General features: G+C 35.1%; 2 protein-coding genes across 8 annotated transcripts; one reads left to right on the top strand and one right to left on the bottom strand.

The window, feature by feature from the left end:
* Nucleotides 1-1,632: 1,632 nt before the first annotated feature.
* Nucleotides 1,633-2,274, bottom strand: LOC142644493 (uncharacterized). The gene has a single exon (XM_075819090.1). It carries the CDS (start codon nucleotides 2,272-2,274, stop codon nucleotides 1,633-1,635), a length of 642 nt encoding a protein of 213 aa, XP_075675205.1.
* Nucleotides 2,275-13,243: 10,969 nt separating this feature from the next.
* LOC142643366 (uncharacterized) lies at nucleotides 13,244-18,285 on the top strand. 7 transcript variants are annotated; one of them, XM_075817961.1, is made up of 5 exons: nucleotides 13,618-13,746; nucleotides 14,687-14,836; nucleotides 15,216-15,344; nucleotides 16,815-17,086; nucleotides 17,242-18,285. In XM_075817961.1, the coding sequence occupies exons 1-5, from the start codon at nucleotides 13,743-13,745 to the stop codon at nucleotides 18,103-18,105; spliced, it is 1,419 nt and encodes a 472-aa protein (XP_075674076.1). In that variant the 5' UTR covers nucleotides 13,618-13,742; the 3' UTR covers nucleotides 18,106-18,285. The 7 variants fall into 7 exon arrangements, with proteins under 7 accessions (XP_075674081.1, XP_075674076.1, XP_075674080.1 ...); XM_075817963.1 differs by having other exon boundaries at nucleotides 13,672-13,815; XM_075817964.1 differs by lacking the exon at nucleotides 13,618-13,746 and adding an exon at nucleotides 13,847-13,995.
* Nucleotides 18,286-21,200: the final 2,915 nt, after the last annotated feature.

Here is a 21,200-nt window from a genome sequence, read left to right as displayed (position 1 = left end):
GGGTGATAGCGAAGCCTACATCCTCGTCCCGTGGGGTGCGCACAGCCTACCGAGAGGACTCGTCCACGCGAAGATCCATGGACTAGGATTTTACACTTGGAATCGGCGGAGTGCACTCAACGAAGGAAATTCAGGACGAGGGTACCACACTTGGGAGAATCTCCGAATATAATGTGACAATCCCTTATCCCACGCATAACGGTCATGTATCCGTTGTGAAATAGAAATGTAACTCCTGGACGGTTATGGCAGTTACGTTTGAGCCTCGAATCCAGGAGTGGTTCCCATTTCGATAACCGTCTATGAAGGCACTATATAAAGACTGATTCAGACAAGGCAAAGGTATGTTCAGTTTTTACTCAAAGAAAGTTGGAACTCAGATTACTTAGAGGGAAAACTAACTTTACCATCGGAGGATCTTTGGCCGGCAGCCCCGGTCGCCTTTGATACGCTTTTCTTTCTTTTTCAGGCCGTAGAAAGAACCAGTAGTCCTTTCAAGTCCGAAGCATCCAGCCTACTGATTTTCTTGGCATCATCATATACAAAATAGAATTATCATTTCAAATTATCATAGATTTTAATCAAAGCATTATTATAATATTGCCATGAGATCTCTATTGAAAAAATAATATATGATACAGCTTGAAATTCAATATACCCACAACTAAATACATCCATTTCATCATGTACAGCTACAAAATTTCATCATGTCACAGCAATATCTTCTGAAAGCTTTGTTATCAAACTGAAATCCATTGTTTGAAATGAGAGTATAGGGAATCCCGAAATGGGTGACAATATTCTTCCAAACAAATCTTTTTGCGTCCAGGACCCAGATATTTGACAATGGCTCTGCTTCCACCCATTTGGTGAAATAGTCCGTGCCGACCAGCAACCATCTCTTATTCCCTGCTGCCTTAGGAAGAGGCGCCACAATATCTAAGCCCCATTGAGCAAAAGGCCAAGGGCTAGACTAAGGGTTGAGGACACCTTTTGGTTGGTGAATGTTCGGGGCAAATCTTTGACATTGGTCGCAATTCTTCACATATTTTTGTGCTTCCCTTTGCATATTTGGCCACCAATATCCCTGGGTGAGAGCCTTATGGGGCAAAGACCTGCCTCCTATGTGGCTCCCGCAAATCCCTTCATGTAACTCCTTTAAGAGTGTATAAAAAGCAGATACAGGCCAAAGAAAGAATGCTTGTACAACTTTTGATCTTTGAATAGCCAAAACCGAGGAGCTTTTCTGCGTATCTTGTTAGCCTCTAACTTCTCCTGAGGCAGGATATTCTCTTTCAAGAACAGCACAATAGAATTCATCCAACTAGGCCCCACTCTAATCTGATGACTACGGACCGTATTCACACTCATCTTGGTAGGCTTACATAAATCTTCTACCAAGATGACCTAAGGTAAGCTCTATGCCGAGAAGGTTGCCAGGGTGGCTAAAGAATCAGCATGAGTGTTTCTGCTTCTGGGGATTTGCGCTAAGGTGAAAAATTCAAACTTTGATTGTAAATGTCTAACCTGATTCAAATATTCCTATATCCTCGAATCTCTGGCTTCCAGCTCCCCTTCCATTTGTCCTACAACTAGTCTCGAATCCAAGAAAATCTCCAATGTCTTCCCTCCCTACTTCTGAACGATAGTCATTCCTACCAATAAAGCTTCGTACTCGGCTTCATTATTCATGGCCGAGAAATTTATCCTCAAAGATTTCTCAATAACGATCTTTTCCAGAGATATCACAACTAATCCCAATCCTGATCCTCTTTGATTGGCATCGCCATCCACGTACACCTTCCACGATTGAGGTTCCTTCAGGGAGATCGTGCCAACTAATTTTTCATCCATGTCCGGCCCTTTAGTATTTTCTTCTAACGAAGGCACAGCGAACTCGGCCACCAGGTCAGCAAGGACCTGGCCTTTTACAGAGGCACGTGGCATATACTTGATATCAAAAGCCCCCAACATTGTACCCCACTTAGCAATCCTTCCCATATAATCAGCACTCCAAAGTAAAGACCTAAGTAGAAGTTGAGTCAAAACCACCACTGTGTGTGATTGGAAGTAATGGGGAAACTTACATGTGGTGTGCACCACTGCTAGAATAGCTTTTTCCAGTGGTAAGTAAAGAACCTCAGCTTCATACAATGATTTACTTACATAATAAATTGGTCTCTGTACACCATTGTCAACCCGTATCAGTACCAAACTAACAGCATGTGAAGCCACAACAATATAAGCAAACAAAACCTCGTTCTCCTTGGGCATGAACATAACGGGTGGCCAAGAAAGGTATTCTTTAAACTACTGAAAAGCCAAAGCACACTCCTCCGTCCATTCGAATCCCTTCCACTTATGTAACAGCTGGAAGAAGGGCCTAAATCTGTCCGCGGATTGAGAGATGAATCGGTTTAAGGTAATAGTCATTCCTGTCAATTTCTAAACTTCTTTAGGATTTTGAGGTGGCTGCAAGCTATTTATTACCTTAACTTGATCAGGATTGACCTCGATTACATGATGAGTGAACATATACCCCAAAAATTTGCCTAATCCCACGCCAAAGGAGCATTTGGAAGCATTAAGGCATAGCTTGTGTTTCTTCAATATCTTAAAGATGCTCTCAAGGTCCTCCACATGCTCAGACACCACCTTACTCTTCACCACCATGTCATCTATGTAAACCTCAATGCTTTTACCTATTTGTTGCTCAAATATCCTGGTCATCATCATTTGATAAGTAGCCCTTGCGTTCTTCAAATCAAAAGGCATCACTTTGTAGCGGTAATTTCCTGTGGGAGTGACAAAAGTTACTGTTTTTTCCTAATCATCCAGGGCTAGGGGTATTTGATGATATCCTTGGAAGGAATCTAGAAAACTCATCTAAGGATGCCCCATAATGGCATCCACCAGTTGATCTATACGAGGCATTAGGAAGGGGTCTTTAGGGGCAGGCTTTGCTCAAATTTGTGAAATCTACACAAACTCGCCATTTCCCATCCTTCTTTTCACTACTACTGTATTAGCCAACCATTCAGGATAAAAGACCTCCTTGATAGTGTTTGCTTGCTTGAGTTTGATTATTTCCATATTAACGGCATCAAAATGTTCTTTAGACGAACGTCAAGGTGCTTCTTAGGGAGGACAGCTAGGTTAACATTTAAATGATGACAAATAAAATTTGGATTTACTCTGGGAGCTTCATAAGCATTCCATGCGAACACATTGATATTCCTCTTCAAAAATATAACCAGCTCTTCCTTCTCTTGAGGAGGCAACTAGGCTCCGACCTGAAAGAATTTTTCGGGCTTATCATCAATAATAATTTCCTCCAGCTTTTCACGCGTGAGTCCTTCTAACGCTATCTCTAAAGGCATAACCAGGATCCTTGATTGCTATGAGCCCCTTCAATAGAGGCTGAGGATTTAGCCTCAGGCTGACGCATAATTGCAGCCGCCATGCACTTCCTAGCCATGGATTGGCTCCCAATTAGCTCTTCAATCTGGTCCCCCGATGAGTATTTCACCTTCAAATGCTAAGTTAAGGCAACAGCTCCCAGTGCATGAAGCCAAGGTCTTGCTACGATTGCTGTATAGGGAGAGTAGACATCTACCATGATAAAATCCACTTCCACCACCTCTGAACCTGCTTGCACAGGTAATCTAATCTAACCCTTTGGAATGACAAATTTCCCATCAAAGCTTATTAATGGTGAATCATAAGTTGTCAAGTCTTCTAGTTTCAAATTCAACCCTTTATATAGGTCAGGGTACATAATCTCTACACCACTGATCTAGTCTACCATCACCCTCTTCACATCATACCCATCAATCTGAGCATGACCACCAAAGCATCATCATATGGCAGCGTGGTCCCAATCTTATCCTCTTCCAAAAAACTCAATGTCAGTTGGATATCCATTCTAGCGCTCTTCGGCCCAAAATTAGAGTCTTCGGCAAGTGTTCGTGCTACAGACATTACCCTGGAGGGACGAGAACCAGTCTTTCCAGAGCAGCGAAGATGACATTAATTTTGCCCAAATGAGGCCTTGAGGAAGTGTTCCCTTATGTTCCCGACCCTATTTGATCCCTCTGCCCGTTGGGCCGATACAAAAAGTGTTTTAATCTTCCATCCCTAACTAACTGCTCCAAATGATTCCACAGAGTTCTGCAATCCTCGGTAGTATGTCCCTACTCCTGGTGGTACTGACAATGAAGACTCTGATTGCACCTCGTTGGATCCCCCGCCATCTTGTTTGGCTATTTGAAGTAAGGCTCATTCTTAATCTTTTCAAATACCTGATGTACTGGTTCTCGGAACACCGTGCTGACCACCCGAGGAGCCGTAGATCCAGATTGCCCAGCAAACTCTCTTCGAGTTCTGTTATTATTGTATCTGTCTGACCTAATATCCCTCCTCTCTTGAGGGATAATTTTCGTTTTCCCCTCTTCCTACTGTTGGTCCTCCTCAACTCGCTTGTACTCATCAATACAGTTCATAAGCCGGCATACGCTCCTCACAGGCTTTTTGGTCAATGATTTTCTCAAATCATGTTCGGCAAGTAGGCCGACCTTGAAAGTCCTTATTGCTACATCGTCAAAGTCTCCGTTAATCTCATTAAACATCTCTCAATACCTCTTTGAGTACGTTTTAAGGGTTTCCCCTTCCCGCATGGTCATAGACAACAATAAATCTAAAGGTCGAGGAACTCTACTACTTATAATAAATCGAAATTCAAAGGCCCAGGTGAGCTCTTTAAAGGAATCAATAGAACCTGCCCCCAGACCATTAAACCATCTCATTGCCACAAGTTCCAAGCTAGATGGGAAAATCTTACACATCAAAGCCTCATTTTTGGAGTGTACAACCATCCTCTAGTTGAAGTGACTAACATGTTCCATAGGGTCTGTTTGGCCGCTGTAAAAGGTGAACGTTGGCTAAGTAAATTGCCAAGGAAGTTTCCCTCCTTCAATTCTACGTGTGAAGGGCGATCGGGAAATCTGACTCAATGCTCTACTCATAGCATCATTTCTCAGGCCTCTGCAAGATGAGTTCTTACTTCTGTGGCCACGAGGGTTGTCCTCCTGACATGAGAAAGACTCATTAGGGGGAGTCCTTGATCTAGGCCTGTAATTACTATCCCCACCATCATCAGAAGAAAGGTCCAAAAAAGAAGGAATTCGCCTCCGCCGTTCGTGGCGTAACTTCCTCTTCAAACAATCAATCTCCAACTGCATGACTTTAGCATTTTCCTCATGTGAGACTTGGCTCCACCTCGTGACTGATTCCTGCTAGTGTGGGTGGTATGTATACTTCCCTCTCGGTCCCTACTTGTTTCAAGATTCAAAAAGTGATCTTGATGTTGAGACCCCATTAATTCCGCTTGGTGCAAACCTGAGCCTACCATCACGTTCAACTTACGAAACACCAAGATTCCCCACAAATGGGTGTATGGTCGCAATTTGCACCTAAGCCCAAAACAAGATGGGTGTAGGCCCAAAAAGCCCAATACAATAAATTTATAGAGAGTGGGCTCTAAATCTAGGTTCTAATGAGTTGAATTAATGGTGACAATGGCTAAAATTACGTTGGGATGAAGATGGAACAATTTATATAGTGAGATTTGTCCTCGGACTCAAGCCGAGGAAATTGATTCTTAAATTTCTCTTTTCTAAAAACAAATTACAGATATTGTTCTTGAGTCTACAGTGTATTCTCTCTTCTTTTTTCCGATCCCCAACCCTTTTTGCACAGTAGAGCCTCATCTAATAGCACATTGATGAAGTGATCATAAAATCCAAGGACATGGCCTCTTAGGCCCAACAGCTATCCTTCTCGGCCAGGAGTGACACGTGGTGTGATCATCTTACTCGGAATTCTCATACCCCACATATATATATACACACACACGGTAAATACATATCAGTTTGGTAAGGTATTGATTTCTTTCAATGATATCACAAAAGAGATCATTTTTTTAATTTTTTTTCTTTATAAATATTTTCGGTGCTTGCCAAGTGCCATGGAGATTAATTGAGGCGGGAGATATATATGTTGTGTAAAAGCAAATGAATTATATGAAAATGTGATGGGAAAATTAGAGTAAAGAAAATAAAGTTTATGAATTTTGTGTAAGGGTATAAAAACATTTAATCAAATGGTTGGAGAGAGTTAATGACATGTTCACTACTTTGTATCTACTGCATGCCTGGCTGCCATAGTCTTGAGGATCACCACAAATTCTGGTATAGGAATTCTCTCTGTCATCGCTGCTAAGACCTCATCCCTGTCATTCCGAGCTACAACACCAATCCCTGCTGCATTAATTTCCTCAAACATCGCCTCATCAAAATTTAACTTTATATTGCCAAAATCTGGTGGCTTCCATAGGGCTTTAGTATTCCTCACCTTCATCTTCAGGTTTGGCCAAGACCTGTGAAATTTCTGGAGCTATTTCCGAGCCTCCTCAGCAACTCTGTTGATTGGCACAGTCACTTCCCCCACTCTTACCTTGTTTCTTCAAGTCCAAAGTAACCAACTTGTCATAGCAAACAACTCAGTGTCGAAGTTTGAACTGAAAAGGAGATGACGTAACTTGGCATATTTATGAACCCGAAAAAATTGTGGTGGAAGTAGAGCCAACCATGAATCCCAAACTTCTTCAACCATTGGACAGAACCATAGAGCATGGAGTGAGGTTTCCTCGCCTGACTTACAGTGGATACAGTTAGCACAGTTGGTGATCTTTCTCCTACTCAAATTAGACATAATAGGGAGAGATTCAGTGCATGCTCTCCGCATGAAACCTTTGACTTTATTTGGAATCCTTAAATTCCACAAACCTGACCAAAATTTCTTGGTGCTTTCCACGTCTGAGGACAAATGTGTCATGTGTCGACTTAAGTTTTTTAAATTTTGCGCCAAGTAAGTTAATGAGTATAAAATATTAAGAATTTAATATTAATGAACTATAAAATTATTTAAAAATTAAAATTAATCACATACACTCAATAAAAATCACCACAAATTCTATCTTTTTAAAATTTAGAAAAAAATGATCATTAGTAGTATTAAATTTGGGTAAGAGTTCTAGTATGTGACTAATTACATTTACTTTTAAAAAAAATAATTGACTAATTATTTATATTTTTATGATAAAAATTGGGTTTAATTTTACTTTTATCGATACTTATACATATGTGACAAGCTATTTTTTTTTATAATTTGATTAATTATTTATATTTTTATAATAGAAATTATGTTTGATTTTAATTGCATCCATGCATCTACATGGATTATATGCTCATATATATTAATGGTTCATGTTAACGAATGCTCTTAAAGCAATTGTTAATAAACCATAATAAAAAAGTTTTGACACAATTTTTATAAAAAATGTAAAAAGCTATTAAAAACATTTGGGGTATGTTTGGTAAATTTTTTTTCTCTTTATTTTCTATTTTAAAAAACAATTTTCTATTTTTGAAACTAAAAAACTTATTTAGCAACTCAAAATGGACTGAAAACAAAAACTGTTCTTAAAACTCATTTTGTGAAGGAAACTGAAAACATGCAAAATGTTGTTTTCAATTTCTAATTTCCAAAAATCAATAAAAATATGCATTTAATTTAATTAATCTGTCTCATTTAATGAGTTAGCATTAAAGTTCAAATCCTAATAACAATATATTTTTTTACTTTTTTTCTACAAAACTCTTTTTTTTTTTTAATTTCATCTAACCAAAAATGTTTTTAATTTCAAAAAATATAAAAAAAAATTATTTTTTCTTTATATTCTCAAAAACAAGTTTTTGAAAATAAAAAATAAAAACTGTTATTACTAAACATAACTTTGTTGTTTTATCATTCTTTTAATAAAATATTTCTAAAAAAGTTCAATCAAAATTTTAAATTAGAATCTAATTTTATATATATATTTAAATTTTATATTTAAATTTATGTGATGATTCACACCATAATTATCCTTTCTAAATTAGATATCTAATTTTATGCCACCAATCCAATATAACTTTTATTAATTTGTGCAAAAAACAAAGAGACTTTTCCCATAGCCCAGAAAACCTCCAACCAATTACTGTACGAAGAATTGAATACGTATTATGTGCTCCTTTGAATTATATTATACATGTGGAACACTTGAACGGCGTGTTCAATTAGAGAAAATGAAAGCTGAGGATAGTTTCCAGAGAAAGTTGTTGTTAGTGTATGTTTTGATAAAATTTGTCTTACCATTTGTGTTTCAATGAGCTTTAAATTCAGTTTATAATTACGCGAGCCTTTGCTCTCAGTGGAATAGTTTACCAGGAGACTAAGGCATGCTTAAACATGGTTTTGAAATCCGGACCGGACCGTACGGTCCGACCGAAAAAACCGTAAACCTCTCAGTTTTGCAGTTTATTTAGTTTCAAGAACCGTCCTAGGTGAAAAAAGCAGATCCGTACGAACCGTGACCGGTTTTTGAGGTTTGGACGGTTCCTTCTTTTCGGCAAAGTTTCGACCAATACTTCAGCAATACTTTGGGTTTTTTCAGATCTGGAACCAAATGAAAGGGAGAAAATTAAAAATAAAAAATAGAGAAAAGAAGAATCAGTAGAGGAAGAAGAAGACAATGAAGAAGAAGGAAAAAAGCAAAAATGAAGAAATCAACCCTCACATGTCAAAAATATGACGGAGCAAGAGTGGCTCCATGAAGCAGTAGCTTCTTCTTCTTTCTTCTTTTTCTTCTTCTTCTTCTTCTGCTGTCTGGCTCTACTCCTCTGTAATCACAAATCTCCTCTCTTTCTTTCCTTTTCTTTTTTTTTTTGGGCAGAACACCTCAGCGTAAGTTATATGCGGTTTCTCTTTGTTTTATATTTATTTTTAAGTTTCCTAAAAGCCTCCACACGTGACTACAGCCTGGCAGTTGTATTGGAAAGGTTGAAAATTTGAATTTGTGAAAAGAAAGGAGCTGAATGTTCAGCCTTGGGAGGTACATGATATGACTTGATGATAATAAAAATTATTGTACTGTGTATTGCTGTTCACAAGTTCATATATTATAATAAGTATTGTACTGCTATTATTATTATTATTATTATCAAAGTTTTACTAATTAACATATAAATAAATAAGTACTATATTTATATTTGCTTAAGATATGATATATATATATTTTTTTTGTAAAAATTATAATACGAGAAATATATTTGAAATATGGATCTTTATTTTAATTGAACGATTTTAGTTAATTTTTCAATTTATATTAATTTTATTTATTTATTTATTTATATTTTAAATAATTATTAATTAATTATGACATCATCATGGTTCGATCCCGGTTCAATTTCGGTTCAACTTTAAAAATTTTAAATATTTTCCTTTTACGGTTCAATGAACGGTTCGAATTTCAAAACTTTATACTTAAATACAAACAAAAACAACAAGAAGAACAACTTATGTGTGAGAGATTTGGAAAGAAAAAAAAAATTGATTTGGGGATTTAGGGAGGGTGGAGCAATTGTGTCACGGTGGTGGAGGAGAAGATATTTCTGATTTGGGGATTTAGAGCATCTCCAACTGTGTAGCTAAAAGCAAAACAATGTGCATAATAGAGAATGAGACCATAAAAATGCTCTCCAATGGATTCTCTAAACCCTGAATTTTTTTTGGCTCATGAATAGTAGTTCATCAAGTTTGATGGGCTACCGTACATTAGCAATTGGATTTCTTGGATTAAAAAATTATACCAATTTCTTATTATATCAATTCTCTCTCTCCTCTGGATTTCTTTTTTTCTCTCGTCTCTACGTTGCTTCTTTTTTTTCTCTTATTCTCTCACAAAACAATTCTTGCTCTCATAAAATTGATATAATTTAAATAAAAAATTTATAAAAAAAACAAAACAAAACAACAACAACAGCAGATCAAGAACAGAAAAAAAAAATAGAACAACAATAAAAGTCAAGAAAAAAAATAGAAGCCGATCTGACAAATCTAAAATCAGAAACAACAACTAATCAAGAACAAGGAAAAAAAATAGAAGCCGATATGACCCTTGGTTGCATGCACTTTGCAGTGAGGAGGAGGAGCGGTGGTGGTGTGGTGGAGCAAAGGTGATTTCTCACTTCTCTCCATGCGTGTCTGTGTGTGTTTGAAGATAATGACACCAAAAGGCAAGCAAGATTATGTGAGACGTATCACAGAGAGAGCTAGAGAATTTATGGAATCAAGTAGAAAAGGAAAAAAAAAAGTAGAAAATGAGAGATCTAGAGAAAGAAAGAGAGAGGGAGGTTCTAGAATCAAGTGGAGAGTAAAGAAAAAAGAAGAAGGAGAGGATGGAATCCAATGGGTATATGTGTGGTGGACAAAATGCAAGAGAAAAAAAAAAAGGAAACGTATGGATGAAAGAAAGGCAACGAATAAGAAATCACAATTTAAAAATACTACCATAATATTTTCACAATAAATTTTAAGTAATTAGCTAATATTGGTGAGTAAAAATATAATTTCAGTGGTGGGTTCAAATTAGAACTTGTAACAACTTTCCATATAAGATTTTGTTATGATTCTTGTGAAAGTATTGCAAAAAATATTGTGGATGTAACACTTTTTGTTGAAAAATATAGTTGTTGAAAATGAATAGAGGAAGAAAAAATAAAGAATAAAAAAGAATAAAGAATAAATGAAGAAATAATATTTAAATGATGAATCTGTTGGAATATGTATTTAAAAAAGTAAGTAGGTAAAAGGTAAATATCACTGCTCATTGTCTAAATAGTACAAAAATTTGACTAATCTGCTGAAAATGCTCTTAGGGATAGAGGGTTTTGAAAGAAGCTGGAAAAAATAAAATGAAAGAAGCTTTTGTTTTAGTTGATTGTGAAGGGTTTTTTTTTTTTTTTTTACTTAAGCAAAACATGTGTGTGTCATGTGCATGAAAGTTCCATCTAAAATAACAGTAAAACTAACATTAGAATGCAAAGTGTAACAAGTGTCATAGTTTAGAGTGCAAACTGCGCATTCGAATAGTTTAGGGTGTAAAGTGTAATATAAGGTATAGTTTAGGGTGGTAAAGTGTAATTTCTCCTAATAATTAATTAATTACAATAAGCTATATATTGACTTCTGAGCGTCTTTCTTTAGTTGTTCAAATCTATATGTTCAACCTCTTAACAATGGTGTTATGGCGAGTTTAGATAGGTTGAATTTCTATACTAGCATATTTTAAATTATGTTTTTTTGTTAATACGTGTTAAAAAGGTATAAATTAAGGTGTATTTAATAATTGAGTTTTTATATATTGTTTGAAAAAAAATCAAATTTCCCACAAATATTAAGAAAAACACACATAGCCACAATGAATTATAGGTGCAATCCAATAAATTATTAACAAAAAAACTATATAATGGTTATGTGTCAAAAAAATATTTGAATTGCTAAAATAATACTTATCAAATTTATTAATTTGTAAAACACACAATATTGACCAACTACATATTTGACCGATAACATGGCTTGTCCATTCCATGTGATAAAATGAGAAAAAATATATGGCTACAGTGGGAAATATGTATAATAATGAGAATCTTGACATAAACAATATCATGAAAATTGTCATGAAAATAAAATTGTTTAATAACCCAAGATTAACATTAATAACATCATTTCAATTGATCATTCCCATGCGTAAGCACAAGTTACATACTAGCTAGATTTAATCTCAATATATTAAGAGGATTCAAAAAGTTAATTATGGTTAAAATTGTAATTCAACAAAATTAAAAAAAAAAATTGTCAGATAAACTTTTTCCTAAAGACTAGCACACAATAAACCCAGCAGTTTACTCTTTTTCAAAATCTTAAAATTTAGCTTCTTTAAAATCCTTTTACATGTAACCTCACTAACAATTTAAAAATTCAAATTGAAAATTTACATTAAATTCAAAATAAAAAAAGAGTTTCATCGCACATGCGAAGCATGTGTTACAATTGACCATCCTGTGCATAAGCACGAGTTACATACTAATTAGATTTAATAGGAATTAATGATTTAAAAGAGTGTCGCTCTTGGTGTAACACACACACACACACACACACACACACATTTGACGCAAGATTGGGCGGGGTGAGCAAAACCTATTCTCGTCTCATCACTCTTTCAGGGCAAGGACGATATGGGGTGAGGTGAGCAAAACCTATTCCTATCCCATCACTCCTTTAGGGCAAGGAAAACCAACATAAAGGCAAAGCGGAGTAGGACATGTAAAGCAGGGTAAGGAATTTTTGTCATCCCTATTTAACAATCAAGTGATTTTTATGAAATTACTTTTACAGATTAAGAGATTCAACTTGTAGCTCAACTTAAAATCTTTAGTGTTTTTAACAGAGATGTCTAGGGTTCAAATCTCTCTCCCTCAACCATTGAAGTATAAAAAAAAAAAGTGCAATTAATATTAATTAATTCATTACAAAATGGTTTGATAAATATATGATTTCAACAATTACTTCAATTGCAAATGGGGATTGGATATACCACTTTTCCTCTGAATTTTCAATGTTAAGCATGTCAGTAGTGTTTATCTTGAACTAAGATCAAACTCACCATGAGATTTATGATTGCATTACTTATAACTTCAATGTTTGTAAACTAAACATTCAACCGTTTCAGAGCAAAAACCAATATAATAATTCATAATTTATTAGGAAGATATTTTTTTGGTTGTTCAATTTCTAATTTGGTCCTTCGACTATTACTTGCATCAATTTAGTCAATGTCATCCTTAGGTTTTCTCTCCATTTAAATTTGAAAAGTACGTGATTTGAAATAATTAACACATCATGAACTAATCTTATGCAATTAATAGCCGACCAAAAAAATGGAAGCCCTATCATTTTCACATAGAAATACAACTAACGCATGTTCTCATTCATAATATGTGACGTAGATGATGATGAAAATGCGGCGTGTCCACCCCTCTACTTTGATTGGAGATCTAGTTATAATAGGCATAGAGATCCCCTCTGATCAACAAAAAAATAGAAAGACTTAGAGATCCCCAACAACCTCAAAAAATTTTAGGCCCAATCCCAAATAATGAGAAATGAATACCTCAAATTTGGGGAATTTAGTGGACAATGTATTGTCTGGTCCCATTAACCCAAATTTTCTTCAAACTTCAACATCATCAACCGTAAAGCTGTCGCTCTTAAAACCAAAGCTGGCCTCTTTAATTTTTGCTTTCAAAGCTTTGGAAAATCAAACCGTTTGACAAAAATTACTGTCAGGCGTCAAGGACCAAAATTTCAAACCTCTTTTATTACTTTCTGTTTTTTCTAGAATGGTCACAAACTCACACCTAAAGTGGTCAATAACAATTTGCTCAAAAAATAAAATAAAATAAAATAAAAGTGGTCAATAAGAAACAGCAATATGAATAACATGGAAGCTCACTTTATGTGTTTTTTTTTTTCTTTATCTTTTTGTTTGTAAGAAGTAAACAAAAATATAGCATAAATAGAAATGGAAAAAATGGACTTCTGCACGTGTATATATTGACCGGGAAATTTCCCACAAACAGACAGGAGTTTAACAACAAAGCATTGAACTTGAAAGGTTTGTCTTTCTCTATTTCAGTCTATAAAGCTTTTGTTGGGTTTGGGTTTGGGTTTTTAATTCCAAGTAATTTTCTTTCTTTCTTATCTTTTCTGGGCTTTTGAGGTTCAGTTTTAGCTATAATTTGATGGGTACATAAACTCTCTCTCTCTCTCTCTCTCTCTCTCTCTCTTTTCTCTTTCTATGTTGTTGGGCTGAAGGTATGCTCTAAAGTTTGTTTGGTTTACTTAGTGATCTTTACCTAATTTTTTTGTCCTTTCGGCTTTTTTAGCTTGACTAATGCTGGGTGGAATTTACTTTGAAAAAAAGTTTGGTTCTTGATATGTGGGTGCGTATTGTTTGTGAGGCTTCTGTTACTCTTGTTTGGTTGGTCTGATAAGGTGGGAAAAAGAAAAGAAAATTTATTTTTCCTGAAATACTTTTTTTAAAATCCTTTTTTGTGTTTTTCTTTTTCCTATTAAATTAAGAACTCAACCTCAACCATGCCAAGTGGTTGAATTATGTTTAGTCTAGATGAAAAGTAGAGTTTGCCTACAAGTTCTCAGCAACAAAACAGATATTTAAGGGGGTGTTAATTTTTTTTTTTTTTTAATGATTGTTTTTATAATCAAACTGCTTAAATTTCTGAAACAGTTTTTAATTTAATTGTGGGAGTTTTGCTTTTTATCTTTGTAGTTTTGCTGATTGGTTTTGGAGAGTCTTTTATAAAAATCAAGTACCTTGACTTGTGTTGGGGTGTGCTTGAGTTTGTTTGAAAAATTTATTCAATTGAGACTGAAAAATTGACCACTCATGTTTTTGTAATTAGTTACTGTTTCGTTTTGAATAATTGTATCAACCTATGTATAGTAATACTTTTCAAAGTATAATTATATTGGTTTCTTAAGGTAAAATTTTGTTTCACAATCTAAAAGGAATTGAAATCGAAAGGGAAAATTGAATCCTTGGTTTCTTGTATCTGTTTTTCAGTTGCAAATGGAAGAAAACAAGAAAGCTAAGTTAAGAGCTTACTGTTTCATTCAGCAGGAAAATTTATTGAATTTTAATATGTTATTTTCATTGGATTTTCAGGGGTACAGCCAGAGCTAAACAAAGAGATGGCTGAGAAAGTAAAAGTACTCCCGAATTGCGTTTATGTAGATAATCCCTTCCACGAATGCAGTCAATCTTGCCTCAAAAAGATTGCTGAAGGCCAGACACGCAAGGAGAAAAAGAAATCAAGTAATTTTTTATACTAAATATGCTTTGAGCTATGCAAATTTAGCAACTGTAATTTTGCACCTGCAACTTTAGCAAGCTTTCCTGATGCTACACTTTGGGTTTTAATTGCCCTTGAGAGTTTATTAAATTTGAATTTGGCAGAGTAATCTTGTTTGTGAAATACTTAACAAATTGAATTATATACAGTTCTCATTTCTTATCTTTTGAGCAACTGCAATCATTTTATAATGTTAAATTCATGAATTGTGTTGTGATATGAGGTTAATATTAATATAAGTAAACTTAGTAAGGGAGTGTTCTAATTTTATAAGGGTTTCCTCGATAACTTTTTGAACATAGGTGGAAATTTTGGATTTTTTTTTCTATTTTTTTTTTTAAGATGATGGCAATGGAGTAATAAGAACACACCCAGCTTGTCCTAAGGCATCCAATCCTTACCATGAATGTGGTGAATTATGCCCCAAAAGAGTTGCCGGAGCTGAGGTGCGGAGGGATAAGAATGAATCAGGTTGTTCCCCTTTTTTTGTATGGTATTTTCTGATGAAACTCTTCAGTAAATTAATAAAAACGAATCAGGTTTTCACCTATTTTTTATATGGTATTTTCTAATGATACTCTTCAGTAAATTTTTCTTTGCCATCTTTTGCTTTCTAGAAAGGGTCTGCGCAAGTCTATAGGAGTAGGAAAGAAAAGTGGTCTGTTCTTACAAAAGAATGTTCATATAAATAGGAGAACTAAATAAGGAGGGAGGAGCATTGAGGAGGTGAAAGTCTCTTTTAGCATGAAGATCCATCACTTGTTGGAACCAAGGAGAACTATGGAAGAAATCTGATGTATTGATGAGCCTGATAAGCAATCTGATTGTAGACCAAGTCCAATGGCCAGTTCTTGTAGGCTTAGGAACATTTATAAGTTCTTTCTTTTAGTATGAAATTTACAAACCTTTTGAGGGGAGAAAAGAGCCAATAGTTCTAGCATTTTCTTTGGTTATTAGAACATAGAAAGAGGGAGAATACATATGGTTGCAGGATTGCAGCTTGGCTGCTTTTGCTTTTAATTTATTTTATTTTTTATTTTGCTATGTAACGAAAATTTCATTAATCAAAAAAGGGAACACCCAGGTTACTTGAGTAGCAGTATATCAAACTCTCAAATTACAAAAGTCAATCAAATCTAATAAATTGGAACAGGGGAGAGAAAAGAAAGTACTTTTGCCTTTAATTAGAGAGAATGTTTGCTGGCTGGAGGATAAAAATTGCATGGTCATTGGAAAATGCAGTTGGAATGGGAATACACACACACCACACACCCAAAAACACTGAAAATGACTTGCCGTGTTAGTAAGGCAAGTTCAAGAATGCAAGTATCTCAGCCTGTGACTAAAGGGAGAGGTTGCTCTCTGAACTTGTCACAGAGCTCACTGGACTGCCACTCACCACCATTCAGCCATCAGCAGTTCTCTCTTTCTTTCCTCTCCCTCACTTTTTCTCCTTTGGTCTTGCTTTCTTTGCTCTCTTAGGTTCGTTAAATTACAGATGAAACACCATTTATTTTTCTGAAGTTTTCTTCTTCCTCTGGAATGGCTTGGATCTAAGAGAAACGCAAATAATTGCCTCTAAAGATCTTAAAAATTCAATTGATCTAGTAAATCCAAGTTTGTTGGCACCAAATTTACCCCCTTTCAACTTTGATGTATTAGGAATTCAATGCTGTATGTTAGGAAGCATGATGAGGCATGATACTGAACTCTTTTGATGTACCTAGCGATCAAGTCAATTAAACATTTCCTTCTTCGCTTAAACCCTACTAAACTGTAGAATTGCAATTAGGATTCTGCCTTGCTATTGCCTATTTGATCATTCCATTGGCCTGAGAATGTATGTTATTAACTGGTTCATTCATCCCATCTTGCACATGGCGCATCCACATCCACATGTGATGATGATAGGTTCCTAATTATAGTTATTTTTAATCGCAGACTCCCTCATCCTTGATGTGTCCAAAAGTTTTGGCAGGAAAAAGAAGGAAGTTTCCCAGCCAAATTCCCCTCAGGTGCCTGACAATTTAATTCTTCGAAACACAGTCGACCCTTATAAATATGCTTCTAAGAAAAAGGTGGAAGCAGAAAATGGAAAGGATGTTCCTCATTCTCAGCGACAAGTTAAAGCAACTCATGCCCAAGATCCTTCTTTCAACAAGGAGCAAGTCCAATCCATTCAGTCAGTGCCTGCATCTGGATTTCTCTCAGTGGTGCAGACTCTCTCTCTCTCTCTCTCTCTCTCTCACTCACATATATATATATATATATGCACACACGTATACACTAATGTTTCTTATTTCTTGTAGCGCACATATTATCAATTTTCAGTTCTTATAGCTATTTGTCTCCTCTCTTGCATTGATAGCCGGACCTTTTCAAACTCAAAGACCCTCCAAAGGAAAATGGTACCCTCATTTCAAAAGAAACACCAAAAGCTGAAGATGATGATGAAAAGATCCATGCTCTACCTTACAGTGTTCCTAATCCTATTATCAGTAATGTGGGAGATGAAGATGAAGATGAAGATGATGATGAAAAGCTCCATGCTCCACCTTATAGTGTTCCTAATCCTATTATCAGTAACATGGGAGAACGTGGTGCTGCTTCAGCTACCGGTTCTGCTTCTGGGTCCATAAGCTTTAGTTTCTCTGGTATTGCTGATGCTTTAGAAGGCAGTGATGACGAAGAGGCCCATTCTGTAATTTCTGATTCTTGCGTGTCTGTTGGAAAATATCATGTAAAAGAAAGCCTTGCTTCCATTCTGCAGTCTATCTTCGACAAGTATGGAGACATAGCAGCAAGTTGTCACTTAGAATCAAATGCCATACGCTCTTATTATCTGGAGTGTGTGTGCACTGTGGTTAAGGAGTTACAATCCATTTCAGCTATGCAGCTGACGAAGTCCAAAGTGAAAGAACTATCAGCTATTCTTAAGGATGTAGAAAATTCTCAAATTGATATTAGTTGGCTGCAAGGCATAATCAATGATATTACAGTAGATGTTGAGCTCATTAATCATCATCGATCCATTGAGGTGGCAAAGGCCGACTGTGATCATGATATAAAATCAACAAGAGAAGAACTAGAATCGCTACTGGAACAAGTAGCTGATACCAGAGCTCGATTGAGTGAGCTTGAGCTCAAATCTTCACAATTAAATGAGACTATGTTGTCTATCAAGTCCAAGGCTGAAAATTTTCGGGGCAGATCCTTGTTAAGTGAATTCTAGCAGTCTCTAGTCATTTTATTTTCTCATGGTGTACAAGTGAAGCAATAGAACACCAAAAAATAGGTGATTATATTTTAGCTTTTTGAACAAGCAATGTGAAATAACTGGATTTGAGGCTGTACTTATTTTGCTAAATAAAATTTAGTCTCATAATACAATTCATCCTTATTTATTTTTCAAGATTCTAGTTACTCCTGTTGTAACTTCATAAAAGTTACACTCTTTTTTGTATCATTGATTTATGTTAAGATTTAAGGGTGAAAAAAAACACTCAAAGAGATTGTCATAATTGTTCCCTAAAAATTAGTAATTAAGTCATTAACTTTTCTTATTAAAAATAGAAAAAACAAAAAACAAAACAGCATTAACTCTCTACTCTCTATCATCTTCATCCTCTCTCCCCCTCTCACATGGTCTTGTGTTCTATGTACTTTCTCCCTCAACAATGGAAATTAGGGGCGAGTTCAGGAACAAATGAAAGTTTTTTTTATCTTTTATTTTTTTATTTTAAGTGTAGGAGTGTTTGATTGCTTATCATTCGCTACCATTAGTGAAGCTATTCTTTCATGGGGCCATGGCTTCCATGTTGCACCACCAATGACAAAGTGGGAAATTTTTTTTTTTGCTGATCAGTACATTATATCTGTTCTTCCCTTCCTTCTCCGTTTCTTATAGATATAAGACTCTTGTTCGGTTTTAGTTCTCATAAAATATTTAATATAACATATCTCGACCTTGAATCACAAATCTGAAATCTGATTTTAATTAAATAAATGCTCTTAAAGGTAGCATATATAGTCTAGCTTTATGGTTGGCATGGTGATTGATTTACTAAATAAAACAAATCCATTGAACTTTGGGGTTAGCTTGACAACTTTGTGTTTCTTGTTGTAGAGCTAGCGATTTGCCCTTGGATTTTAGTTGGGTATACAATTTAACAATTTTATAATTAGAAGTTGCTTTCTTTCATGTGGTAATGCCTTCATTGAGAAGTGCTTTCTGTCCGTCATCGGTGGTGCCACAGCTTCCCATCAAATGTAAACTTGAACTCATCTCTCCCTCAAAACAAATCCATTAATTAGAGAAAAAGAAAGTAAAAAAATAAAATAAAAAATATTCTCTAAAATTAATTTGTTTAGCTAGTGTGACAAACAATAAATGTTTAATGATAACATAGATAATTGACATTTTTTAACTGTTAGATCTCATAGAAATCTACGGTTTAAAAAGAATGTAACTCTTGTGAAACCATACCAAATAAAACTTGAACTCATTTCTTATTTTTCTCTCTATTACATTATTTGAGTAATGTTCGGAACACACACAACTATTAACATGAGTTAGATGTACCATTAATACCATTTTTATTATACACCAATCACAACATATGCTTCCGCAAAAAATATTATGCCCCCTTATTTATTTAATATTACTTTCTCCCTTCCTCACTTGGACAGTTTGAGAGCATTGTTATCTATTTATTTATTTGTAGGTATTTTGAACATTGGAGGATTTTTCAGACCCTTTATGAGTAAGGGTGAGTTTGGTTCAATTTGTTGAAACTAGGCTTTTTTAAAAAGTTGAGTGTTTGGTAAAAGCTGTTAGAAAGTGTTTTTGAAAAAACTGAGTGTTTAGCTAGCACTTATAAGAGTGGCAGTCTGAGGAATAAATTATCAAAAAGGACAATGTATATATAAGGGAGTTTATTTCATACTTAAATCAATATTGTGAAATTATTTTTTCTCACCAATATTAGCTAATAATAACCTACTACTTAAGATTTATTGTAAAAATATTGTGATAATTGATACTGATTTTAATTTGAATGTATTATTACAATTTTATTTTTTTCTTTCTAAATTTTTTTTTCTCACCAATATTAGCTAATAATAACTTACCACTTAAAATTTATTGTGAAGGTATTGTAAAAATATTGTGATAGCATTTTCTTCTCTTTTTTACCTTTTTCTTTTCCTCTTTTTTTCTCCTCCACCCACGTACCCTCACTCTTTTCTTTTCTTCTTTCTTTCCTCTCTTTTTCCCAGCCACTTCCTCCATACTCCAGGATGTTCCACAGAGCTCTCCTTCTTCCTCTTTTTTTTTTTTTTTTTCCCTCTGCAAGAACTCATCCGTCTATAGAGCTACCACAAGAAACCCTTGTGTGGGATGGCCAATTACTCATCCGTCCATAGAACTCCATTTGAAAAGGAATGAGGAATGGTGTGAAGGGCAATTTGGTAATTTCACTCAGAGTCCAACTGTAGGATTGCTCAACGCGCATGGGTTTTTTCCCAAATGGTGCATTGAGCTCCTTTTTCCAAAACGCTGGTTTTGCGCGTTTTCTTCACAAACCCAAAACATACATTTTTTCAAAAAGTTGCGTCTTATACCTTACCAAATAGACTTTGTATTTGCTTTTTTCAAAACGTGCTTTTTTGGGTTGAAAAAGTAGAAACAAATAGACACTAAAGCTTAGTTTGGATACTGCGTTTTGTGGCCACGTTTTGAGATTCTGCGTTTTTTGTACTGTTCATGCACGTTATTTCACTGTGCGGGAGACCAATTTCACTGTTTACGCACTGTAGCTGCACTGTTCACGCACTATTTATGGGACCCACAAGCATTTTATTCAGAAAAAAAATATTAAAAATGGGTCCCATAGCACTATTCACACATTTAAAAATTATTTTACTACAGTGTTTTCAGTTTTCAGTAATAAGCTCTATCCAAACGGACCCTAAGAGTTCCTTCTAAAATGCTACTCTTTTATTACTCAAGGGTCGTTGTCCAGTAGTTTTAGGGTTCTTGGCATGTGGTAAGTGTCATGTTCGAATATTTAAAGGATGATGGCGTGACACTACCATTGCCTGAAATCACTAATGTCTTGGGTGAGGTTGAAGTTGTAGTTATAACATACATCTTAATTCACTTAGAGAAACATATGCACCTATTTAGGCCCCTCAAGTATTGGTTTTTTAGTGGATAACTGTATGATAATGTCTAGGTAAGATCGTCACAATTTATTAGGTCTCTCAACCTTTTACTTCAATAATAATAATCCTACCCTTTTAATCCTCTGTGGAGTAAATTTTGTT

This window comes from Castanea sativa, chromosome 7 (genome assembly GCF_040712315.1).
Source record: "Castanea sativa cultivar Marrone di Chiusa Pesio chromosome 7, ASM4071231v1".
NCBI classification, from domain to species: domain Eukaryota; kingdom Viridiplantae; phylum Streptophyta; class Magnoliopsida; order Fagales; family Fagaceae; genus Castanea; species Castanea sativa.
The sequence above is the reverse complement of the archived record's forward strand: the minus strand, read 5'-3'. Positions and strand labels throughout refer to the sequence as shown.